At 41.2% G+C, this 27,356-nt stretch overlaps 1 protein-coding gene across 3 annotated transcripts in view; it reads right to left on the bottom strand.

The window, feature by feature from the left end:
- rtel1 (regulator of telomere elongation helicase 1) overlaps positions 1-27,356 on the bottom strand; it is a 74,261-nt gene that overhangs the window by 31,689 nt on the left and 15,216 nt on the right. For all 3 annotated transcript variants that reach the window (XM_069179319.1, XM_069179321.1, XM_069179320.1), the window contains 16 exons: positions 26,016-26,100; positions 24,856-24,921; positions 21,428-21,581; positions 18,434-18,472; positions 18,005-18,083; positions 12,424-12,521; positions 11,138-11,193; positions 9,450-9,524; positions 8,625-8,706; positions 7,400-7,532; positions 5,639-5,752; positions 3,837-3,877; positions 3,314-3,399; positions 3,157-3,234; positions 2,866-2,943; positions 780-926 (listed from right to left, as the gene is read on the bottom strand). In XM_069179319.1, coding sequence (XP_069035420.1) covers positions 780-926; positions 2,866-2,943; positions 3,157-3,234; positions 3,314-3,399; positions 3,837-3,877; positions 5,639-5,752; positions 7,400-7,532; positions 8,625-8,706; positions 9,450-9,524; positions 11,138-11,193; positions 12,424-12,521; positions 18,005-18,083; positions 18,434-18,472; positions 21,428-21,581; positions 24,856-24,921; positions 26,016-26,100 — 1,411 coding nt within the window. The remainder of the gene's footprint in view (positions 1-779; positions 927-2,865; positions 2,944-3,156; positions 3,235-3,313; positions 3,400-3,836; positions 3,878-5,638; positions 5,753-7,399; positions 7,533-8,624; positions 8,707-9,449; positions 9,525-11,137; positions 11,194-12,423; positions 12,522-18,004; positions 18,084-18,433; positions 18,473-21,427; positions 21,582-24,855; positions 24,922-26,015; positions 26,101-27,356) is intronic.

Genomic DNA, 27,356 nt, shown 5'->3' with positions numbered 1-27,356 from the left:
TTTATTTGGCTACTGAATAGGTAGATAAATAGATGCAACCTATTATCTCAAATCTAGGTTATTGTCATTTTATTTGCAGGATCATGTTTTTGACTTGTGTCCTAGGAAAACACTCTGCTGTGGATTCACGAGAGTCTTTCACGGAATGCCAACACGGTTACCACTTTAAGATGGTGAAGTTACCTCGTAGTTCAGAGGGCATAAACCTGTTAGACCTGTTTTTTTTTTTATTTTACATCACAAAGTCACAATATCCCTTACGACACCATTTTGCCTCACAGCCTGGGTGATACAGCTGCCATAGATCAAAGCAGCTTGTCACAGGTAAAGTGAAATGTCAGCAATAGCTTCTATATCTAATCATTGTCTTACTGTGCTTCCTTTTAGTCATCTTTCCTGTTGAAAATAACATTTTAATTTACCAATCAATTAGCATGTTCTTCCAGCACCTAACTCTAAAAAAAAACCCCTAGCTGAGTCAGTATTTCTAGAATGTGCTGATGTGAAGAAGTATATTAATAAAGCCAAGACAAAAAAAGAAGAGTTCGTGTCAGGTTTCATCAAAATTCAACGGCAGAACGCCGTTTGAAAGAACAGATATCCGGCACCTACGTGTTAAAAATTAAGCTGACGGAGTGGAAAAGCTCTAGGGTGGCAGCGAACTCTCTAGAGAAGAATCGAAAAAACGTGCACGTCAGCTATACGTCTCTTTCGAAGGCCGTGGTTTAATAATACGCAGGACCCCCGTTTAGCATCAAACAGCCCCTCTCGCCCGTTACCTTCACCCCACCAGATGCTTTCCTCCGCATCTCGTCGAGAAACTGCATCTTCAGGATGACCCGCGGGTCCATACGAGGGGGGAAGGGCAGGCCGGTGATGATGACCCCTCTGCCGTTCGAGTCCGAGAAGTCCAGCCCCTCGCTGGCCTGGGAGCCAAACAGAGAGACCTGAGCAAAAGAGCGCTGTGGATCTGGGGGGTGCCTACCACGTATGCTGTCGGCGTTTGTGCAGGGACGTACTGGACGCGCACTAGAGCGCTCTAAATGGAGACTGAAGTGGGACATGTATATATCTCACTTATCCAGCATCACAGTATCACCACTTAAGCACATTGTGAGAGGTGTTGATGGGGTCTGTTAATTTAGCCTCAGACAAAAGTTACACTAAGATGTCATAAAGCTAACTTGCTTTAGCAGCCCCAGTGGCTTAACGCTACATAGTAAAAGACAGGAACAACACCCACAAACAGGATAAACCAGACCAATGTCTGCTGCATATCAAAGGACAGAACCTAGAGCAAGTAATTACATATCAAAGAACAGGACAAGCACTCAGATTGTGAAACAAACTTTCTTCTGACTGTATATAAGAGCTGGGAAACCCTTGCAGTTTGTCTGTTCTGTGGGGGCAGACCCAGCGTGCGTTGTCGGCCTTTTTGAGCTCAATAAAACTGAATCTGCACAAGACTGTGTCCTGCTCCTCTGATGTAGAATTTCCCACAACAGAGACCCCAACACATCCCTTTAAAGGGGAGCTGCAGCGTCAGTATTACATCTCGGAGTTCGAGAGAATTGGCATTGATGAGTGCCTTTCAAAGCACAGTGAAAGTGAAATGTAGTAGTAAAGTGTTAAACCTCCAATGTACATCACAAAATAGCCGAAACGTTCAGATATGCACAGCACCATGTTCTGTGATTAGTAATGAAGCAACAAAATATCTGGTGATAATTATATTATAAATAAGCAGGCTTATGAATACATCCTACAGAAATATTGCTCTCAAGGTCGAGATATTACTTACTTGTTAACTTTGCATGCAGATCACTTTGGAGCATTTCTGCAGTGAACTGTCAGCTGAACAACCTGTATGTATTCACTCGTACATCACATTATTTTAGTCATTACAGTGACTAGTGAGCAGGAACGGACAATTTGTAGCAATTTGTGCAAACGCACGCTCCCTCTTGCAGAGACCAGTATTCTGTGCCAAAATAGAGACCATACAGTACCTTCACAAAATTCACGATTTGGTGCTTAATTTGGAATTTGTACATTTTTGGTGACATCATCCCTAAATTAATTTCGTTACCGAGATTTAAGAACCAGACTGAGAAATTGGGACTGCAGGTCCCCTTTAAAACACATTATCACGTAACACAGGGGGTACATGTTGTAAAAGATTTGGACACCGTCAGTACTTTGTTACCTGCAGAATGATTAAAGACCGCCCTAAACAAAAGGTGCACATTAAAATCCAAAAGCAAATGCAGCTGAAAGTACAACAATCAATTAGTCTGCCTCACTCCAGGATGACAGTTTTACTGCTAGCAGAAACTTGTTTTCTACTCAGATCAAAAAAGTGAAAAGAAACCTCCCATTTAGTGCACCAGTGTGGAACTACAGGTTCCTTTCAAGATGTGGCTGGATAAGATCTTCAGATCAACGAGCTAGCAGTCAAGCAGGGGTGGGAGGCTGAGCAGATTACATACAGTACGAGACTAATCTTTCTTGGGCTCTGTATTTGCTACCGGTCATGAAAACGAGTCAAATCAAAACCTGGAGGACTGAACGTGACCTGCAGGCTGTTATCAAATTGAAACTGGAACCAATTCTTCCCAGAGAAACCAAAGTGAAACTGCATGGAGGAAAACCACAGCTGTGCAGTTCGCAACCCGAAAGGAGTGATTAAGAGTGATCAACCCGCGTTAGTCAAGCTTGTTAATCCGACACTCTGAGCTACTGCACCTGCACATTCTCAGCCAGGCAGGACAGCATCGCGGAAGAGAGACTACCAGCACTAGCTATTAGCCTTAATCGCCATATAGGAAAAGCAAAGAAAGTATTAGACTCAATGTTGCACCATACCTTCCCTCGGCACACAGCAAAGAAACTGGCTCCATTCAGTTTAGGGTCGATCACTTTACTGTAGTAGCCATCAATTACCTAGACCCAGAGAAAACGTTAATAAAATAATATAATACACACTAATGTATAACAATACATACATTATGATCTATTGCATTCTTGTATATATATTATATATATATATCACTATATAATATACATTATCTAATAATAATACAAGTCAATGATACATATCATAAAATGGAACATCACTAAAATCCAATAGTAATAATGTATACTGCGTGTGCAAACCTCAGTGAATGTCCCTTTCCCCCGGGGCTCCACAAACATCGGCTTGACATCTTCGATTCTGCCACAGTGTCCTTTCTCCTGGGAGAGCGAGGAGCAATTATTTCACTTCACAGAGCTGCAGCACTTAGGAAACAAAAACTTCAAGATGCACATTTACCTTCCAGTATTCGATGGTCTTATCCATCACAGGGTAGGAGGGAAAGAACACTAATAAGCCGTGAGGAACTACTCGTCCAACGTTCACTGAAAGGGAACCATGAAAAGTAAAAAAAAACACTGGCCTTCCTAAAACAATAAAAAAAACAGTTATTCTGAATTTCTAGTCAATGGGAACAGTTTCCACAGAGAATTAAATCAAATCTTGAAACCATGAAATGCAAAACTTCAAAGCAGCTAGGAAGAAGAGACCTCTTTTGAACGCGAATTTCTGAACCGATCAAGGTCATGACAAGGATGAAACGACAGCACAGTGCTTCCAAAAACAATTCTGCTGATCGAAACCTTCGTTTCTTTTCAAAAACAATTAAGAAAAAACTGTAAAAAAAAACGGGTTCAATGGATACATCACAGCTGCATAGGGGATACTTCGGAAAAAGTAGAAGTTCGTTGAGAAATCAATTATTTGAAACTGCTAGTATAAAACGGGATTGAAAATGAATAAGAAATAACATTGGCCTTACCAACAGTGTTCCCCAAGGATGCCATGTACTCAGGTAGAAACCTTTTAAGATAAGATAAGATTTTATTGTCCCCTGAGGGAATTTTTTTATGGACACCCAGCATGCCTGTACATTTAAATAGAATGCGAAAGAAAAACATTGCACATTATACTATTGCACATGGGTTGTAAGAGTCAAAATTGTGTTTATCCTTGACATTTGTGTTGACAGCTTTAATGGATTGTGGAACAAAGGAATGTTTGTATCTGTTTGACTTACAGTTGGGAACCCTAAAACGTTTACCAGAAGGAAGAAGCTGATATACAGAGTCGAGGAAGGATCTGATATAATTTTCCCTGCCTGTTTGATGATGGATTTTTCAAAGATTGTCTGCAGGAAGGGGTGCTGTTTCACTCCCATGACCTTCACAGCTGTCTGGATGTGGCGGGTAATTCGCGATTTTAAATGAACTGATAGATGACCAAACCACACTGTAATACCATATCTGATAATGCTCTCGATTACAGCACGGTGAAAGAGTAGCATTACTTCCTGTCGAACCCCAAACACTCAGTCTTCACAGGAAATATAAGCGCTGCTGAACTTTGGAGCAAACACTTTCAACATGAGTAGTCCAGCACAGGTTACTGGCTATGTGTACACCTTAGTTCTTATATGAATCAACCTGAGTGATAAATTCGCCTTGGATTACAACCTGTGAGTGATCACCAACTGCTCCGGGTTCGAAAACTATTTCTTTTGTTTTTTTAGCATTCAAAATTAGGCTATTGTTGTCTCACCACTGCACAAATCTTTTGGATTTAAGCACAGAGAGAGATATTTCCATAAAAAAAATGATAAAAAAAAGATCAAACCTGACAAACGGGGAAAAAACACAAAGCTGAGCCTTTAGGTGTGTAGCTATAACTTGAACAAAGCCATGCAATCCTGTTCTGCAAGAAGAGCCGACTATACAGAGGCTAGAGCAGGGAGCTGCAGAAGAACAAGTAGAAATTCATTCCATTTGGGAAAGAAAAAACATGTTTAGTCTGTGTGAGGACAGGGGAAAGCAGGGATACTCACAAGAGCAGAAAAGGATCGGATAAGAGGACGAACAAGGGGAATATGAAACTGGAAAGGGGGTGACAGAGGGGACCCCCAAGAGCTGGATCTCGGGGTGACTTGTTCCAGCATAGTACGGAAGGAACAGATCGGTAATCAAAAGGAGAGATTTAGAAAGAAATGGCACTTTGGACCCTCCCTGACACCCCATTCCCTCATTTTCCCTTCTCCAACTGGAGTGTTTTTAAATTTTGGTTTTCGGCACGGAAAGCAGCCCCTACTTGTTCTCCGACTACACAGGCATTCCCTAAGTCATGCAATGCTCGACTTACTCAAATTCAAATTTCCATAAAACCACAGCAGATTTTTTATAATTCAGGCCTGCATAGACCACAGCCGTGTATACATAAATGGTAACTATTCAGGGCTGTATAACTGTTCCCTAAATATGTTTTGTTATTTAATTTGTGAGTGGTTATATTCTTTTTTCCATTTGAATGCAGAATCCTCTATATTTATTCTCTGACTTTTCACTGGACAAACATGCGTTTGTGTGACCTCAGCCATGCACAAAGTAGGGCAGGAACCCATTACGAGACGGGGCTGTCCATATATTTATGCAGCTGTACAATCTGCGATCTTTGACGGTCTTAGGTGTTTACAACTGGAAAACCGCTGTGAAATGGAAATGTGTGCGTTCCGTAGAAAGCCGAGTCAAGCCTTTCCTTTGGAGAAGACAACTGTTACAATTACTGTCTCACCTTCTGTCAAAGGCTGAACTCAGCTGGACGTTATCCGGCCCTTTGGGGATGATGCTTACAAATATCTGATGTTTAGCAATCACATGAGGGTTTTCCAAGGAAACTGGAAATGGACTGGAAGAGAGAGAGAGCGAGAAGTCAACATAAAAAGTTCACTGTGGGGAAAAAAATACCTAGAACACAGAAAGCACAAGCATGTGACTGGAGCAGAGGACAGATATGCCATGATGACAATCACAAAAAACTATTTAGGGACTTTTTTTTAAAATTGAGACAGTGACACCTCATAGTCACCCTGTGGCATGTGTGCATCAAAGCTATCAGACCCCTCTGCTCAGCAAACAGGAGGCCCTGGACTATGCAGAAATCTGAGTGCGCATAAGAGTTTACAGTAACCAAGGCCTGCCCTGTTTGTTTTCCTAATTCTTTCAAAAGAAAAACAGTCACCACCTTCCTGTTGTGCAGTAAATGGTGACTGGGAGATTTTGACAGACTTTACTGAGTAATAGTCGATAACCCCGTTACAAAGCTAACTCCTGACGTTCAACAACAAACATCAAAGAGACGTGTAGTAATGGACACAAGAGTTAAAACACAGTGACCCTTTTTCGATGTATCATTATTTCTTTCACAACATAACCCTACCCAGTAATTTGCGTTTTCCAAACATGCTGTACACCACAATTTGTGAATTGGGTGAGCTGGAAGGCAGCACACTCCAGCCACCAAAGTGAGCGAGAACAGCAGCAGGAATTCCCAGAACCCACAATTTCATTTCCCCAGACGAAAATATTTGTCGGGGGGGGTACTGGAGAAAGGGTGTGGCATTAGCGAACTCCTGCCTGCCTCAGAGTGAGGGAGTCTGATTAAGGTCGCAGTATACTGGCAGTGTTTCTTCTGCTCTCTGTGCTTTGGCCTTTATGTTTCAAACCTACAGAACGCACGAGACACCGTTAAACTGGCTACAAACAGAAGAGAGGCCGTTTGCCACACAGCTCTGTGACATAAACCAACACCAGCCAATTAGAGAGAAGGAGAAAGCCGTCTTGGCACTGAAGACAGAAGAGAAGAAAAATGAAATGTTACACTAGCGGTGCCAGAGTTTCCCCAACCTATAAGTGCTCTTCAGTTATGTAAATAATATTGCAGTCAAAAAAAGGATTATGTGAACAGTTACAAAAACACACGTGACGGCGTGCCGGGACGATGGTAATTATGGAATATGACTTCCGTGTTCGGCGTGTGTCGGTGTGCTCTTCTGCTTGGTGTGTATTTGCTGTTGCCTGGCAACCCGAGTTCCCGGGGTGTCCCCCTGCCTCTGTCGTGCGCACTCGGCACCGACGTCAGCTGTGACGCAGCACACCCCTTGAGAACACGCCTGAAATATGACTGGATTTCCTTTGTGGCTTATTTGGTGTTCGCTGCCTGCCTTGCTGCTGTTTTATCTACAGATTTTAGAAGATTACTATGCCCAGCTTACGGTTAGTGCTATGCATTGGGAATAGCAGTCAGCATGATGCAAATCGCTGAAGTATAGCACTAATTCTGGTTATGGGTTTCTCATCTCATTACTCAAGTGTTTTCTGTGCATTAACGAGCTCTCAATCCTTCTAGAGAGCTGGAGAAGTTTCTGATCAAACGTGTAACCTAAATGCATACATAACACTGTTATATCCATCTTTACAATTTGTAGACCTGACCTTTGTGAGCGTAAGCTGAAAAGGTACATGGGGGAGAAAAAAAAACTAAACAAACACTAACATTTGCATTTCTGAGGTGAAGGAGGACAGCGGGGAGAGGGTCCCACTGGTGAGGATGATGCAGCGCACGCCCTGATGCAGCAGCTCCTGCATGCTGAATCCAGGGGAGAAGCACCAGTAGCTCAGAACATTCCCTGCAGAAGAAAAACAGAACAGAAACAGGAGTAATGCTCTTTATCTGGAAGCCCTTCTTCCCAGTTAAAGCCCTTTCAGTTAAGCCCTCTTCCCAAGAAGCAGAACAGAAATAAAAGAGGTTTTACAGTTGACTGTATTCTTCGTGGAGGGCCGAGCACTTCTGGCAAGTACCCCTCTCATCACCTGTAACCACACAGGCATCTTTTAGAGGCAGACAGAACCAACAGCGGGCTTTTACGGCCGACTTGCTGGGAAGACACGTGCTTCATTTCGGGTTTTAAAAAAACAACTGCTTCGTCTGAACTTCAGAGATATGCTCTCGTCCCACTGTAGGGATTCTCTGCGTGCCTCCTCACCCAGATCTTGAGATTATACAGAGACACTTCCAGATAAGCAAGACACAAATCTGAAAATGAAAAAGGGCACGGACACATGGAGAAGTGCCATAAATAATATTTGCTAGTCTGCAATGCCCAGATGGCCGGAAGAGAATCTGCTTTGATTTACTCCGCAGTCTCATAAAGTAACAGAAGATCACAAAGTACTAGTTGACATCGGGCAGCCTAACCAAAACATCCAACTTATTTTAACCAGTGGGATTTCACAGCCTATTCTGCATGTTCAGGTTTAGGATTTCTCCTTTTCACCATTCAATTCAAAGAAATACAGGGAATATTCCAATTCCTGAAAGGCAGCTTGAGAAGATGAATGGGGCAAAAAAAGGGTCAGTTCACAGTTGTTCTAGGAAACAAAAGGGGGAAAAATAATTTTCCATTAAAGAAAAGGGTTCTCTAAATCAGTTCAAATCTGTAGCAGCTGAAGACCAGAGAGCTAGACGGGTGTAGGTGAGCTTTAAACTCTCCGTATTACTCTGCTCTTCAAGGCCTGGTGCTGTGAACCCCTGAATTTCAGTGCACAGGGTTGGGGTGCAGGCTGTCTAAGGAATCTGTCTGCTTAGGGGAGGGGGGCTCCCAGTCTTACACAGGAGTAAGGGGTACTGGTGGCTTGGGACACCGGCAGAACGTTGCAGCTCACAAAAAAACATTTCATGGTTTACCACGGTAAACAAAAAGAAATGAAAACCTCGGTACCTTGTTTTTTGGAGGACGACGATGACCATATATCCGTGCTCTGTTTCTTTTTGTGACTGCTCGTGTCTCGATGGATATGCACCTGTGCAAACAGAGGATTTGACAGATCTTATTGTTTCACGGCTGTTATTGCTTCATCTAACTTCATTTTTAGAAACAAAAAAGCTAAGATCACCTGCAGGGCGGTGATCCATGGAATACATCCATAAATGACCAAATACATCATCCCAAAAGATGATTTCAAAGCTCTAAATAGCTACAGTTTCAAAAGACCCATCCATTTTCTAACTTTTTCCATCCAATATGACGTCAAAGGGGAACCTATCCTGTCTAGCACAGCAACAGCACAGCAATAGGAAAAAGGCCATCGAACGCCAGACACAGACATCCCTGCACCCACTCACACCAGGGCCAATTTTCCCAGAAGCCAATTACCCTACTGTGGGACTGTGGGAGGAAACTGGAGCACCCAATGGAAACTCATGCGAACACTGGGAGATCATGCAAATCCTACACAGACACCAACTCAGGTACAGAATTGAACCCAGGGTCCCAGTGCTGCACAACGGCAACGCTAACCACTGTGCTACCGTGCCGCTCGAGTAAAAGAAAAAAAGATACAGTATAAAATAACTTGCGCAAAAACAGCCGAAATAAGCTTGTAAGATTTTCCAAGACATTTGAAGAAAGACATTGTCATACACTGGGAAATGTTTATCACGTGTAACAACAGTAACAGAACTCAAATAATAATAAGGTCATGCAATAAATAAAGAGGAGCTTCCATGGTTTAATGAGACCGGTAGCATGAGAACTTCTACAAACCTTGTAGTGTTTTGCGATGCTCTGCTCCATGTCAAATCCCGGTGCACCCTCTGGTGGATCCACGCTGAACACAATCTAGAAAAGCAGAAAAGGGGTGGAGTGAACTACTGAACAATTTCTTCTCTCAAGCTTATGGTACACAGACAGAGCACGAAACAAAAAACCGCACACGGGAGAAAAGGAGGCAAAATCTTTTTTTAGGCATGGCAAAATGTCATCAACCCCTCAGAATGGTGCATCAGGAATGGTTATGTGAACGCTATCAGAAAATGTTTAAACTTAAAACAGAAGTAGTGATTAAATCTACTTCAGCTTTGCATATTAACTGAAGCAGTCATTTTAAACAATTAATCAACTTCAGCAGTCCCACCACACTCCTTCAATAAGAGATTAGAATCAGTTGCAAATATTTCTGAGCCTCAACCGTCTGTTCAACCTCTTCATGCTGCTCTAACCCATCCATGGGGCAGTCCTGATATTTTTGTAAGTGGGCACAGTTCACAGCCATTCGGGCGGAGCGGTGGCACTGTGGCTCAGGAGCTGCGCCGGTGGCTGGAAGGTTGCTGGTTCAAATCCCGTGGCCGGCAGAGGGATCCTACTCCTCGGGGCCCCTGAGCAAGGCCCTTAACCCCAGCTGCTCCAGGGGCGCCGTATAAATGACACACCCTGTGCTCTGACCCCCAGCTTCTCTCCCTGCCTGTGTGTCTCATGGAGAGCAAGCTGGGGTATGCGAAAAGACAAATTCCTAATGCAAGAAATTGTACATGGCCAAGAAAGTGATCTTATTCAACTTAAGAACTCCCAGCAAAGACCCCAGAGGTAAACTCTTCTTTATCCACGGAGGATAAGCTGCTGTTTTAACACTACAATCTCCATTTACCACCAGGTGAAACAGAACTGCTGGACGGAAGAACAATTAGTGTCCTTTCAAATGTATCCCAATCACAGTTTACCTCTATAGCTCTATCACAGTAAGTCTGCATTAGTACCCAAATACATACAGGATTCTCAAGGCGTGAATAAAAGTCCATTGCTGTGATCTGGGACCTGATCCGCAACAATGTAAGGTACTGTGGACTTCACAGCTCAAACTAACAGTGTTTTCGCCACTACTTTTAAACATTTTCTCAGTCACTGCCTAATTTGGCCCTTAAAATGTGTTCTAAATATTCCAGTAGCAATCTTAATAAACCACGATAATTTACATGTTATGATCTGCTGTCGAGTACTCAATCTACAAGGACAGGAAATACTGCTGAACTGCTTTCTGCTATCCATACAGATTTCTTCCATTGACAATGTGTCACACTGTATCATTGCACAAACTCGACTTGTGGCAGACTATACATCACATCACGTGTGTGGCCATTGGCAAAATGTATGCAATTGTTATTGATTTGGATTGTTCATTTTGAAGCCTCTTTACCTCATAAAAGGTTTCATGCTCAGCATTAGAACATCTAGTACAATTGACAGTGTGGCAATGATGGTATTAAAATATGACATGAAGGAGCAATGGCTCTGCAGGTGGGGGTGTCAGAGGAACTCCTCTCCCTGCCGAATTCTCTCCCAAGCAGGCAAGGGATTCACTACTGCAACCAGCCAGAACTGGACACTCGTGGAATTAAAAAGAACTGCCAATGTTACAGTGAATGGGAAGAAAAACCTCCCCACCACCACGTTCTTACCTGGATGATGTCCGAGAGCTTTTGGAGCCCTGCCGTGTTAATAAACACACCAGGTCCTACAAAGAAGAAAAAAAAAACAGAGCCTCAGATGAGAAAAACAGCTGAAGCCGTAAGCATTTATGCAGGGATTGATTTCAATTTCCAGCATCATCAGAACGGGATCTGAACTGTTCTGCTTCTCCCCTCCTCCTTCACCAGTGACACAGCAAAGTGAGTCAAGAGAAGTAATGACAAGGAGCCTGATGTCACTATAGTGAAAGTCCAGGAAACCACCTCAGTGCAATTCACTGCACCCTGCCTGCTGCTAATAAGTGGGAATGATCCTCCCAGAGCCACTTAATGGATTATTTTCAGATGATTTATATGAAAGGGTGCTCCGTCTTTTAAAGCACTAAAGCCGAAACACGCTCACACACATGCAAAAGGAGTTCATTATCTCCTGACTTATCATACCCTCCAAGAACTGCCATCTAGCTTGCACACCAGAGAAGCAAGAGCCATTGGAGAATTAGTGGTTTTTCTCTGTACAGCGGGAAAATAGCCTTGTCCGAGCTAATGACATCTGGCTCCGTGGCACCCTAGTGCCACGTACTGCAAGCAAAGTATGGCTACAGCAAATTCCACTGGAGGCACATCTAACTTTCAAGATCAAACAAAAGCTGGAAAAACACTATTCATCAGTAACTCAAAAAAAAACATGAGTCAACAAGGCCTAAAAATAAAACCCTACTTTCCCCAGAAAGTGAATTTTCAGCTCTTTTACAGGAGATCTCCAACACACAGCCGCAGAACTTCTGCATGCTATGTACCTTAATCATTAACAGCCCAAATTCTGAAGGAAGGGTTAAAATGACCCAGTGCTCCGATGTGCACATTAAATTATTTTATAATGGTGTGGAGCTAGTCCTAGAAAACCTGTTGCATTGTGGTTTCCCCAAAGCCAAGTATATAAACATCAATTTCATCTACAAAAACAAAAAACACAGCTGGTAATGCGAGCACCAAAATACAAGCACACATGCACAGTCATTGTAAGTACTTGCATCCTTCAACTCTGATAGTGGTGCACCATTCAATTACCCAAGTAACAAAAATCATTAAACAATTATTTGACCTTAAAGATTACTGTGCAGTCACTCGTGCATGCTAGAAAGTAGCAATTAAAATTTCTAGTGAATTAACACATTTGAGATTCTATGGTTCACAACAGATATCGGTAACTTTGCTATAGAGAGTGTTCTTATATATCTGAGACCAAAAAAAATTCAAAAGATCACAGAACTTACGTCCAGCTAAAAACCCAGTTATCTGCTCCAGTGCTTCCAGGACAGAAGATTTTGTCTCAAATGTCAGGTGCACCTTCCTGAACAGCTCATAAATAAAGCTACAGTGAAATTAAAAAGAGTCTCGTTAGATTTGACATCATGCATTAAAACATTATAAAGGTGTCTGAACATGTAACAGCAGCCCCGTGCAAGCTTAAAAACATGAAAATGATTTTTCTGAATACATCACAGTCATACCATACATATTATTTAGCATAGCAATTAGCCGCAAAAACAGTCAGACCATCTCCGTTTCATGAATGCCGAGACACGTATTGTTTGCAGGTCTTGTAAATATCTGTTGAAAAAACATCCTTGTTCAGTTAGGCAGCCTCTCTCTTTGCTCTGCATGGCCTTGTGAACATTCACTAAGAACGAAATCAATAAAGTGCTTCTGCATTCAGCTGTAGCCAAGAAATAAGATAATTGTATAGCTTGTAACTACACAATTTCATAGTCATGGGTGCAGGAAATATTTTTTCATCATTACATTGGTGCAAGCCCCTGAATAACGTGGACCACTAAAAGTTCTTAAGTTTCTGTGTAGTGTGCCCATTAGGCTAAGAGGCTGGTAGCATAAAGGTCCCTAAGTGTTATACGCAGTAAACAAGGATAACTATTCCCTTAACTAAAGTGCAAGATCAATGCTCACAGCTCTTTCGCATGCTAGCTAAGCTCTCACATAACTGACAATTTGCATATAAATGGCTTTTAGTGCCTAAAAAGAGGCATATTTCAAACTGCTTACATATCATGGGTAAATTGAAATCTCAGCCAGACCTTAATACAAAATGCAGAAAGCTTAAAAAGGATGGTTTCGAATTGAGGCTCTAAAACGACATAAGTTACAAACAACGGGTGCCCTTTTCGCACATCTGGCCTATGTGCAGGGTATCAGATTCAACAACATGGCTGGCCAGCTTGTTCCACACTTCTCCCTCCCTTTGCGCTAAGAAGTAACTCCTGTACACCCTTTGGAATGCACTTCCTTTTGTGTCCTGTTTCACTTGATTCAGAAGATGTCTAGTGGTTTAACTCCCTCAATGACTTTTAGGATTTTCAGTACTAAAAATGTTCAGTCTTCCTTTAAACTTGTCTGCTCTTGCTCTGCACAGATTCTGGCACAGATGTTTTTCTATAGCGTGGTGACCAAAAGTGTACACAATACTCTGAGCACGGTGTTACTGGTGCATTGTAATTTTAACAACATCTCTATACGATTTTAATCTTAGATATATATCTTAACATTTTGTTTCCCTTTTTTATTGCTTCATCACATTTACATCTTGAAGATGTAAATATGTCAAAATAAATACCTAAGTCTTTTTCACAAGAAGCCTCTTCAAACTCAGCATTTCCCATTTTGTATTGAATACATCTCTATATTTATAAATGTATACAGTATTTGAACAGAAATGTGAAGGTGGCACCTAAAGAAGACTCCACAGCCGAAACGTTGCGTCTCTTCTTTTCCTCCCAGCATGGAATAACCATTACCTGTCCCATTGTATATTATTCGTATATTACAGGTAAGAGATAACATTCAATCTCAAGTTAAAGTGAAGGAATCAACGATAACCTGTTTCTGGGATTTTGGATCAGGTCATTACCAAACGATCTAAAAGCACTCCCAGTTTTCAAAAAATGGAAAACATCTTAACTGGACCGGTGACTAAATCAGATAGTTGAGCTGACATGAGGTAAATGTTACTGTACACTGACAGGTATTTGTCTTGTATAGTGGAACAAATGCTCCTGAGTGGCTTCATCACTCCTGACTCCCACTCAGCGCACAGGTTGAGCTCGAGGGTACAGAGACCCCGCCGCCTTTCTGCTCCCTTATACAGTAGCCCAGATGACTGCAGTCCGGATTCCCCCAGCTGCGGTTCACAACTGTATATACTGGTAGGCCAGGAAAGATGGCAAGCCATAATTTGGCAACCTGATAGCTTGCAGGGACCTCAGTTAAAGACACGCCACTCCTCCAATCAGCTCCTCTCAGGCACTGTGCAGCCCGTAACTTGATTACCTGATTGGGAGTTACTAGGATACCAAACCTTAATTAAGAGCCTTAGACTGGTACCTTCCATAAGAACAAAATAATTGGCAAATCTGGATTTGTCTCAAAAAAAGGTCAACCTGTTTTATGACCAGCCGCCTTTCACATTTCCTTTGTCAGCAATCACCCTGTTAGGAATTTCCAACTCAACACAATTACAAGAGCGCCAGCTCTTTCAGAGCCTGAAGCTCGCTTCTGGGTGATTTATAAAACATGGAAGTACATGTTTTACAGACGCGAGACTGCTGGCTACTCCGGGCCTCCTGTTTCCCGCAGTCACAACGCAGAAGACTAGAGCCAGTGACGCAACGTGCTTCGTGCCAAAAGCCATTTTTCAGCATCCCTCCCCAGAGACCCTGAAGTTTCCATATTTATAAATCCTTAAACAAGCTGCAGACTGTGGAAAAGCATGATGCAGCACAGCGTCTTCAACTGATGTGGCTGACCAGCTAGCACTGATGTTTAAAGCTTCTTGGAAATATGCCTGAAGGACTTCTTTTCCCAAACTTCAGGTTGGCATTTGGTCAACACTAGAGCCCAGAACCAGCGTTCTGTGCCGGTGATTAATTCGAAAAGGTCAGGTATTCGTTTGTTCAAACGCTTGTAGTGCTCCAGCTCTTTATAGAGCACCCCAAATCAAACCTTACTATTTGTTTTTGAGGTCCAATTACTGTCAATTTGCACCATCGCAGATTTTCCCAGAGGACAATTTTGTGGCAGAGGGAGTTCCTTAGATCTTCAGAAGAGGACTACAACTTTTAAAAGGTCAAGCTGTAATAATGTCAGTACAAAGAAAATATATTTTAGGTGCAGATTCATTCACGGATTTCAGGCTTTGCGACACAGGGAGCAATGTTTCACCACGTCACAGATGAATACTGTAAAAAGAGCAGCAGCCCCAGATATCATGACATTAAGCCTGCAGATTAAAAAGCAGGTCTAATTTCCTGGCCTGCTCTTGCTCCCATCTGAGGTACATGAAAACCAAAAGTTTTCGGGAGATTCCTACACATAAGTGTTGAGCTACCACCTGACAAGAGAGCATCTGGGCTGTAAGAAAACCGGCTCATTTTATAGAATTTGTATTGCAGGCAAGACTAAAAGTCAACCTCAAGTTAAGCTGAACCACAGAAATCAATGAAAATCCATTTCTGGCATTGTGGATCAGGTCATTATAAAATGATCGGAAGGCACTCCCAATTCTCAAAGAAGAAAAACATCTTAACCGAAAACTTTATGAAATGAATTAAATTAATGCTGAATTGAACATGAAGGACAGTAAATAGAAATGTTATTTACTGCTAAAGTGAATCTCAGTGAGGCGGCACTGACAGGTACTTGTCTCTTGTTGGGGAACAGATGCTCCTGAGTGGCTTAATCACAACAGGCTCCCAACTGTGGCACAGTGCTGAACCTAACAGCACAGGACGGACACACTGCAGCTCTCCAAAAAACTCAGGGCTGGACATCTGTTTGTTACACACAGTGCAGATGCTCAAGGCTTCTCTAGAACCCAGCAAGAAAGCCAAGAGGTCCAATGGTTCAAGAGAAATAGAAGTGAAGCCCAGGATCTGTCACTGATTTGCAGTGCATTATCCCGAGAATGTTACTGAACCTGGAGGCTCTCTCTCTGTCCTTCCACTGAGAGGAAAGACAAAGGCCTAGTTTTAACTCGCTCTGTAGCAGCGCTTGTTGGACTGTAGTTCGTCTGTCAGTTACTTACAGAGCAAGGTGCAAAAGGCACAATTATTGCAGTTAGTGTTATCAAGTATCTGGCAAGACAGCTGGCTGGTATTCAGTTTGTGTGGAGAGTAGCGTCATCCACCCAAACGAATATACCTTCACCTCCTGATGTAGCAGACATGCGTGGGTGTTTTTTTTAATGAAACAAATACCAGAATTTACGATTTAGCAAGACGGCATTCTCTATGGTTCTTTAATAAAGAGTCAAATGCTAATAAATCTTTTAAATATCCCAGCAACAGAAGAAAGCGTATTATTAAACAGTAAATCAATGAAGGGTATGTGCAACTCCGTGAGGATAATTCTAATTCCCCCAGCAGAGAAAGAGGCTCCATTACAAAAAACATAACACGGTCGTTCCAAAGCTCAGCTCATGGAGGCTTCGGTGAGCTTTTGTATTCCAAAACATGTTCCTAGCCTGGTACTCAGACACATACTAAGCTTTAGCCATACAAGAAAAAAATAAGGCGGAACAAATAGGTATCGATCTTCACTTACAGCAAGATTTACAGCAGATACATTATTTAGTGTTGATTACACAGGACCTAACAGGTCCTATCAGTTTGCTCTTAATGTCACCTGCTCGACCATTTATTTTAGTACAAAAGTACCCTATTCGCAGAAAAAGTATTTTGAACTTCACTGACCGTATTCTTTGCTAGATTCATTCAACTCGTTAAGCACTTCAATGAAAATGGCTTTTAATACCTCCCGCTAAATGGAAATAGATTTAAGCACAACTACAAAGATTCCACTCTGTTCCCCTAAGTATGTGAAAAGAGCTGAAATCTGTCTTATTTTGCATTTTGTACTCAAAGACTGATGCATCACTTAAACTATTTAATATAGCCTCTTTCAAGGAAAATGACCTGCATAAAGTACCGGATATTAAAATCCAATTACATACAATATATAACATCCTTATATGCATAAAAACAAATACCGGATATTAAAATCCAATTACATACAATATATAACATCCTTATATGCATAAAAACAAATAAGACAAAAGTAGAAATCAAAGAATAGTTCAATTAAAAAAAACAGATGAATATTAAAACCCAGAGCATGGAAATTTCCACACAGAGTTTTAGGAAAACAATGAAAGAAAGTTCTAACAAACCCAGGCATTTAGGAGGCCAGTGAAAAAACAGGCTTTTAATCTGGAAAAGAAAATGAATGAAACATGCTGAGGACAGCAATAAAGTACAGTGGCGCGTTGCAGAACGCACTGATGAGTTCTTGATGAATGTCCTTCAAAGGACAAAAAAGGACAAAAAAAGACTGCAAATCCTGGTACTTTTACCCACTTATTGAATACTGGTTCACCTAAACTGTACAGAGAACTAATCATTTAGGAATTTCCAGCTTTAATGCTTTGCAAAGTACTGATATATGAATGTGAAATCTATAGATTCAATGCACAGTATCCAGTAAACTTTCAAATTTTGTTTTTTGTTACTTAGGGATGTTAAAACTAAATGAAAACTGCCTCTTGCCAATATTAATTCACAAACAACAAGTTTTATTTTAAAGAAGACAATGTTAATTTTTAATCTCCAATGACTGTATAGACTTACTCTCACAAATCCATACATCAGACTAAATTAACCCACCGGTCAAGGTGCAGGATATAAGACACAGTGCATAGCTTCCCCCATATTTCCAGGAAAGCAAAAAAAAAACATTTCTTTCTTGTGGATAACTCCTTGTTTTTGCAAATTTAGAACACAAGCTCACCTTCCTGGTTTAGTTACACCCTTGCCATCGGCCGGTATCTCAAAGGAGTCAATAGCAGCTTCAAGGTCAAGAAGAATTCCTGCACAGCACATCAAACAAATTGGGGGGGGTTATAATTATTATACTTAATTACTGATTATGCCATTGGTATTCTCTAATTTCTTAACCTATTTATTTTTAACTATATATATATTTCTACACTGTATTTGTACACTATATTAAGAGTATGTTTTGGGGCTGAAAAACAATTTGTGATTTAACATTCGTCAATAAAGAACACCCCTTTCCCCCTATTAAACCAAGAGTTTGCTGTAATTCAACGTTAGAACGTTGCACCACAATTGCAAAATGTAAATGCTTTCTATTCACCCAGTCATTCCAAAACAACTTTCTTAATTATGTTTAAAAACTGAGAACAACTGCACTTACTTTTGATTTTGGCAATAATGGCTATGTCCATTTTTAACCCTGAAAAAAAGAGAAAAAAGTAAATTGAAAAGGCGTCTTTTTCAGTCTTTTTTGAAAGCCACTTACTTCAGTACTGGACACAAGGTAATCAAGTAATAACAGTCTATAGCATTACACTGCTATATGCATCTTCACAGACATTTTTTAATTAAAGATAAACAACTCCAGTTAATAATAAATGCCAGACTCTCAGAAGTCAATTCACAGAAACCGATATAGGAGTATCCGGGATCCAAGTCAGGCAAGAACTGATCTTTCACTAAACCGTAATTATTTTCTGTAAAGCTTCTACCACAAAGAAGCTAGAAAAAATATCTGATATCCCAACTGAGCTGGTAAGAGTATGTTTTAAGGTGAAAGAATCTCTCTAAAAATGATCTTTGCAGACCACACAACCTTGTAGAATTGTAATTCTAAAACAAAAGAAATAAACTGGTTCATTTTAATTTATCTATCACGGTTGCCATTTCACTCGTAAACACCATACTGGTAGTTAAAATGAAGCTTCTCCCATTTAAAAAAATACTTTCAGTCTACATACAGTACCTAACTACAAATTGCTGGGAATGTCCCTTGGGTATATACAGACTACTGTGCTGCTGAAGTCCTCTCCTGTTCCTGCTACAATTTGAAGCAGCTGTCACGTTTCGGGCTACACAGGTCTAAAGGCAATCCAACATTCAGTTGCAGAAGTTGTACTATTGGAAGGGAATATGGCTGGATTGAATTTGCTGTGACCGCATGGTCAGATGCTTTGTCTCACCGGCAGAACTTTAACACCCTATTCCTTTTGTCTGTATGAACCTTGCCCCAAAATAAGGAAAAAAACTACCAATGTAAGGAAAAAAGGAAGCACTTCCGATATGTGTAGAGATGATCACTCACTGCATGACATAAAAGCCCTTCCTGAGCTGTGCAGAAGGAGAACAGAGTGCAGAGTAGACTATATACATATACAGTAAGTCCCATCCAGTGCTACACTATCATAACACCGACACTGGAGTTAGTATGTGGGAAACCAGGTTGATATCGCTCTTCCTGAAATGATTTACAATGCCTACAAAGCCTAATTCACAGACTAAGTATATAATAGAAACAACTATTCCGGCAGTTTGAAGTTTAGCCGATAGAACTCTTTGATTTAAATTCTATATTCCTGAATTATGGTAAACCTTGCAAAACCGTATTCAAGGATTCCGTTATTTATTTATTGTTCATAGCACATGCACTCTAATCAAAGCTCTTTACAGGTAATGGGGACTCCCCTCCACCACCACCAGTGTGCAGCCCCACCTTGGTGATGCGACGGCAGCCATAGTGCTCCAGTACTCTCCCCACACACCAGCTCCCAGTGGGGAGGAGAACAGTGATGAAGCCAGTTCAGAGATGGGGATTATCAGGAGGCCATGATTGGTAAGGGCTAGGGGGAAATTTGGCCAGGACACCGGGGTAACACCCCTACTCTTTTCAAGAAACGCTCTGGGACGTTTAATGACCACAGAGAGTCTGGACCTCGGCTGTATGTCTCATCCGCAGGACGGCACCTTTTTACAGTATAGTGCTTCCCTCACTATACTGGGGCATTAGGACCCACACAGACCACAGGGTGAGCGCCCCCTGCTGGCCCCTTTAATACCTCTTCCAGCAGCAACCTTAGTTTTTCCCAGGAGGTCTCCCCTCCGTTTCACCCAATGTAAAGTTCCTTGCCCACAGTCACCTCACTAGGGCACAGGTTTGGAAATTCTGGTCCAGGGGAAAGAGTCCCACCTCCTTTATAAGTTGTAGTTTCAAGATAAATGCATTTAAATACGATACTATAAAAGCTAAAATCATACTGTAGCATTATTTTTCTTTCTCTTTTCGAGTGTCTCTATTTCTAATGTTTCCCTTTTTTTTTACTTAAAACAGAACAGACAGCAGCAAACACCTTTCTCAGTCATACTGTAGATGTTTTTTTTGTAATAGTTCTAAAAAACCCCTCTAGTTACAGTGGCAGAAATGAGTCACTGGTAAAATGAGACAAGGTGATTCAATGCTGGAGTTTTCTTTAAGTATTGATTAAAACTCACCAATTTCAATGTGTGTTAATAGCTTTAAGAGCATTTTTTTTTAATTGCTAAGCGCTCTCTTTTTGGATAGTCCTGACTGAATCAATGTTTAGATTAAAAGTGCGGTGCTTTACCATTTTGTCCGCAGCACAAAAGCAGGGAACCCAGAGAAGCAGCAAGTGTTTTCATAACATGAGTCACAATAAATTCAGACCCATCCACCACTTATAAAATGTTCTAAGAGTGTTTCTGAAGCTTTATGATTAGATTTTATTTCCCCATAGAAATGCTTGTATGGCCTTTTCTATAAAGTTCATAACCACCCCATGCTTGCTTTAAAAGTCCTTGCAATACTGGCACCAAACTGGAATTGCCCACTGATGTTCATGCAGGAATCAAGTCACTGAAAGAGTCAGCTGAAAGCCCTGCTTTATTTTTTACCTTGGAACAGGCCGCTTCAGTGTCAATTTTACAATAAAAAATGTCTTTGTTTGTCTAGCCAATGTAGACTCCTCATCGTGCGTCTTTTGAAAATGCTGCCTAGGCTTCATCTTTTCTCAGAGTTCAGCACATCTAGTTTCACTTTGACAGAATAAGATCTTTGTTTTCTGCTGCTTCGTGACGCGGTGCCAAACTGGAGGAAATGGGAACCACAACCTTTCCCTATTATAACTGAGTCTGCACTCCAAAGGGCTCTGATATAATGGGGTAGCGCTGCCTTCAATACAGCAATCTGTAATAAATACCAGCAAATTCAACTTGTGTCACTGATGGATAGCAGAGTTCTCGGTACCGTGTCAGATCAATGTTAGATGACTCCGTGACCTTTGTTTCAGATGCCCGTGAGCCAGCGGACAGAAGCAAACTGGAAACAGAGAGAGAGAGATTTTCCAGGCTCAATTCTAACCTGAATTGAGAGTTTCCACGTTGAAGTCCTCATTCACATCGTTCTGGCCGGCCTGGCTGGCTTGCTCCACCAGGACCTGATTCACAGCCTCAATCCCCGTGGCAAGGTCATACGGAGTCAGATCAAACGAGGTAGACTCTTCGCACATTTTCTCCTACAGAAAGGAAATCAATCATGTACATAAATATAATCCACCCCTGTTCTAACTGCTTTCTCCAATTCAGGGGTCGGAGAAGCCGGAGCCTATCTCAGCAGGCAACGGGTGCAAGGTGCGATACACCCTGGGCGGGATGCCAGTCCATCACAAGGCACACACAGACACAGACACACTCATATCAGGGCCAGTTTTCCCAGAAGTCAATTAACCAACCAGTATGTCTTTGGACTGAGGGACGAAAACCAAACCTGGCACTTGAGAACATGCAAACTCCCCACAAACAGTACCTCGGGCCCAGGATTGAACCCATTGCTGAATCACGACAACGCTAGCCACCATGTCACTGTGCCACCTATAAATAACTACATGTCTCACATAAACAGAATTCATTTCGGCTCTGATTTTTTGCAATGCTAAACATCAGTGTGAGCCATGGTGGCGATGACATGCAATACTGGTCTTGCAGGCAGAATTTCTGATACACTTTCCACCCAGCAAAACTACAATCTCCCAGCTGACATGCTGGATTTTGTGTGGTATGATATATAGTGCTGCAACACAGCCAGCTCCCGGCTCGCAGCTGCAGGAAGCAAATCTTGGCAGATTTTCAGATCTTCCTCCCTAAGCACCAATTATATTGAAATCCGAGGCACAGCACAAAGGACAGGCGGTGTCGGAGTGAGAGTGGAGCAGCAGGCAGGCTCCATTATTTTAGACTGCCCGACGGCTGGCACTTTCAGAAAAGTGCACAGAATAGGATGCATTTCCCACTCCCGTTTTGAAATAAGAAATTTTGCTGTAAAATAAAAAAAAAACACTGGGAATAATTTTAAAAACATAATCCATCATGTCATAATATTCTGCGAGGAGTCTGGAAGTCATCACAGTAGAAGGGACTAAATTGTGTTGTTTTTTTATTATCAGGGACTATCAGCTGACTGAAGGATAGGAAAAGCAATTCAAATACCTTTCTTTCCTTTAAATGACTTCAGTTGTACCACGGGCCACTAGAAACAAATGTACAAACCCAAATGCACATTCAAAAACCCACAAACCTAAAGCATTCAAAACCCTTATGAGCTCTTGTTCCTGTTCCTGAAGCAAAGGTGGAAATTTCCATCCTGAGGGAATTAAACTGTATTGATCATTAAAGAAATGAATTGGATCAGAAGCAATCGGCCTTTGCCTCTTGCCTACTGAAAAAAAACTAAAACAGCATCAATTCAATATCCATCCCTCAATCCTTTATTCCTTACTGAAAGGCAAGCCCCTTAAAATTTCATGATTAGATCAATAATCCACAAGGGGATTTAGCTTACATTAGGCATCATCTCAGAACTGAAGCACAAAAAAGTCAGATAACAAATGTACCGTCACTAAAAAGTGACACAGATTCAAAGAGGCTGCAAAGCTTGTTCAAAAATGTAAATTTCTTATTATTCAAAGATCATATTAAGATGCTATATCGTAATGCCTGTTAAGAATTAGTGCATGCTTTCAGACAAAAGAAATGCGATTGCCTAACACAGCCACGCTCACTTTAATAATATTAAAAACAAAACTCATTATAAAAGACAATACTAAATGAAAGTGTAAAATCGAAGATTATACTGCAGTTACAAAACTGTACTGAAGAGATAGAAACATTTCACAGAGCAGAAGAGGTGGAAAAGACCTGTCATAAATTATCACTAGTGTACAAGACGGCCACATTTCCCTCAAAACAAGACAATAACCAGGTAAATGAAAAGCAGCAAACAGATAAATTACCCGTTAACACAGCACCCCGCCCCCACCAAAAAAGGGGAACAGGGATGAACAGGAAGTTAATGGAAACCACCAGGAGCACATCACTGAAATGTGTCTCTGGAGAAATCACCGCATGTGTAACTCAAGCTGAATATATGATGGAGCTGCAGCAGGCAGCTGAGGAACCTGCACTGTAACAAGCCCTCCGCGCTGTACGAGTGTCACTGCAGAGCCCAGGCGGAGAAGAAAAAGGCACCCTGCAATACGCATTCACTCACCCAGGGAGAAGCTTTTCTCCACCACGCCTAACAAAGAACAGGGCGTGACCCAGGCATCAACGCAGTCCAGCATAAACGCTCACGTGGAGATGTAAGCCCTCGTTTCAATGCTGGAGTCTATATCTATAGCAACCATTCGAATTAAAACGATTCAGAGCTGTGAGACGGACACCTATAAATATTCTGGACATTTCTGGTTTATAGGAGATTTCCTTAAGCTGCCTCATTTAAACCAGGAGTATATTAATTGGTCCTGGAACCCACAAAACTGCAGAATAAGATGTCAAATTCAATCATAAATCAAATATTTGTTCACTTCAGTCAAAGAAATACAGTGTGAAACAGAGACTACTATAAAATACTCTACATATCCAAAAATCATTTTTTTAGGTTGCCCCCAATTCCAAGCTCTTATGTATGCGTCTGAAGTAACATGAAAAGTCTTTAAAAAATTCATTTTGACTCGATAGGAAAAACTACATTAAAAGAAGGGAGTGCTCAAAATACATTCGTCACCCACTCTTTTCCTCTTAGTGACAATATTCTATTGTTTCCCCCCCCCAAAGATTAATCACACTCGGAAGACAGAAGTGTCTCCTTATATCCACTCTCTTGGAATCCCATTACAGTACAGGCAGCGGCTGCGAGTCAGCACAGCGAGGCTGGAACTCTATGGGAGAAATGCTCTCTTGCAGGGGACTTCTGTGCGCTGAGCCACTACTGTATTAAGGATGTCAGGCTACACGGCCGGGCTAATCTGGAAAGACCCTTGCTTTCGCTCCCGTTTCCTTCCGTCTATGTAACTGCGTTCCGTTCTTCTGTCCTCCTCTGCCACCCCATTCTCATAAATCAGAGCGGGACACCACCAGCATGCGTCCATGTTGCTTAGCAATTTACAATACCCACAGGAAAGAGGTCTGAAAGCCCTTTATCTTTTTCGTTCTTGATGAATCGGCAGAGTAAATTACATGCAAGCAAAACTAAAGACATGTCACGGAGCCTGAAAGGCAGAAATTGTTTGCCGGAGAATCGGCGCACAGGGTCTAAAAGGCTTTAATGGAGCCAGGATGCATCTGACCAAGGTGGGCCTACACAGTGTTTCATCAAGCATGTGTTCTAACACAATGGGGTGAATTACTGAGACTAGTTGGGGGTACGTTATTTACGGACGCTTCAGATAAGTAGATGAACAAAGAAAAACGTCTAGCATGGATCAAATAGTAATATTTCCTAAAACTGCTTACCACATTGTGGGCTTCATCAAAAATAACCACAGCACCCTTCAGATCAATATTGTGTGCCCTTCGACTCTGTGAAGCAATAAAATGACATTAGTATGAAAATCAATAGCATAGCAATAACAAAAGTAATAAGATGTAACCTCTGTAATGACATTAATCCGCTAAATATGCCTGGATTCTTGCTGTTGTGAAATTGAAATGTAGTTTATTTTAAGCCATAAGATGGTTTATATAGTCCATAGCAAATATCACTTGAGGAAAAAATTGATATTATGAAAATCACAACTGAAATTTTACCATCTCTACTTTTTGAAATTTCTACCCTGAGCATAATAACCTGTTTAAGGCTATTTTGCCACTATTTTACTTCATATACGGTTCGTATATTTAATGTATGTTTTTTTTTTTTCAATAGACTAAACCCTGTACTGGAAAACAGTACCATAGCTACAGTTCATATCTAGAAATCGAAGGTATCTTTACCTAAGCATGTGTGCACCTCATTTCAATAGCACACAAAAGAGATGAAAGATTGTCTGTCTGAAAATCATTTTTAAAGGGCTGGAACTCGGGGGGGATATGACAGACTCAACAACATCACTGATGCTAACAAGATTTTTGTCAGCATCAGGGCTGCATGCTCAGGAAAGCTCATTTCCAGCTTCTTGAATTACCACTTTTTTGACAACATGAGGGCGAGACGAGAAACAATAGCAGCTCTGTGGAGCCCTACAGAAGATGTTGGAGCCTGATCGATTTCAACCGCGCGCAGTCAGATTCAATTGAGATTCTGCGGTTCTTGACTGAACCGCGAACTCCAATATCCGTGCACAGAGAAGCTTACGCTAACGGTTTTTCAAGGGGAGCTTCAGAAGCAACATTAAGAGATTAACAGCCCCCATTAGAGCAGCTAATTTCTTCCCTTAGTAATAGCTCATTAAACGGTCGCTTCATTCCTGCTGAAATAATGATCTACAAAAAAAGTAAGACGCAGCTGTTTTTTGGAAATACAAATCTCCGGGAAGAAAATAAATCGGCAAAAAAAAAAAAGGTTTGCAACTACCTCCGTACATTAGGGAGGTGGACGTGGAATGGCTTATTGTGAATTGCTCATTACCTGCTTCACTGCGATTTCAAACAAACACAAACCGTGTTCAATTCACCTTTGGGTCGAGGAGATAGTTGTAGGGTGTGAAGATAATGTCAGCCTGCTGCTTCAGGGAGCGGGATAAGTAATACGGACAGACCCTGGAATACCGGGACAACAAGGGGAAGCCGTCAAGGAAAAAAAAAAAGACTTCATGGTCACGGAAATTCCTGTTGGAAAAAGTTTCCTTTTCTTTAAATTTAGGAAAGAGAGAAAAGGCATCGAAGGGCTCTCCTTTCACAGACACACCAACCTGTTGTTGTGCGAGAGGAAGATAAAAACCGGAGCACATGCTGAAACTTGCTCTGACAAGATGTGTGCTATTATTGCGCCTTACAGAAAGCTAAAATTAAATAGGATGTGAATTAAGGTACTTAATTAAGGAACATAGATAGCTATGTTCATCTGCTTGAAGGAACAAAACTGGATATTGGAGAAGAGTGATCTTCAGCACTATGTACAGTAGGGCTTAGTATGATTTGATTCTTCACCCACTAGGTATTCTCAATAAAACCATTAAGAAACTTCGGACAGAACTAGAATGAGGCACTTTTCATTTTGAGAAGGAATATATTTTGATATACCTTACTAAACTAGAAGACAAAAGCAACTAAAACAATACAATCGGTCATACAAAAGACATGGTTAAATTTCCAATTAACTGAATGGTTCTGATCTTTTCACGAAGTCACTCTCACTGAAAACAGGAAAATTAATAAGAGAAAAGTTTCTTAAATATGGTCAAATCATGCAGCTAGGCTTGAGACAGTATTTACACATTTGTAACAAATATTTTAAACATTTTAATACAAAAGACATGCAGCATTACGACAGTCTTTGAATGCTGAATTGCTTTTTTTAAAACAAATTTCAAAATGCCTATTTCACAAGCTTGGCACAGAGGACTTCTTTTTAAATGCCTTTTAACATTTTTATATTCTTACCTTGATGAATGTCATCAGATCAATCAGCTGCAAGAAAATGTTCCACACCGTCTCTCACTGTGCCCACATACTGAGCCCACCTTCCTGCCTTCCTCAATATCTGGCTACATTTTAATAACAGTGAATCACCACCTTTGCAATTCCCCTGATACAACGGCAGCCTCAACAGCCACCTCCGATGGCTATTTTTCCCCAAATTAAAATAATAATTGTTCTTCTTATTATTATTCCTCCCTTGCTAAATTGTGGAAAATAAATCATACACCTGCAGCACCTATTTTGACATCAACTAATATCAATGTACTAAAGAAAAAAAGGGTTCTAGTTTATAAAAGGCAAATATCTGTTTGATATGTACAGTATATACAGTACGTGCAAAAATATATACAGCTGTACTAAAAATAACACACTCA

This window comes from Lepisosteus oculatus, chromosome 16 (genome assembly GCF_040954835.1).
Source record: "Lepisosteus oculatus isolate fLepOcu1 chromosome 16, fLepOcu1.hap2, whole genome shotgun sequence".
Taxonomy (NCBI): domain Eukaryota; kingdom Metazoa; phylum Chordata; class Actinopteri; order Semionotiformes; family Lepisosteidae; genus Lepisosteus; species Lepisosteus oculatus.
This window is presented reverse-complemented; position numbering and strand designations above follow the sequence as displayed.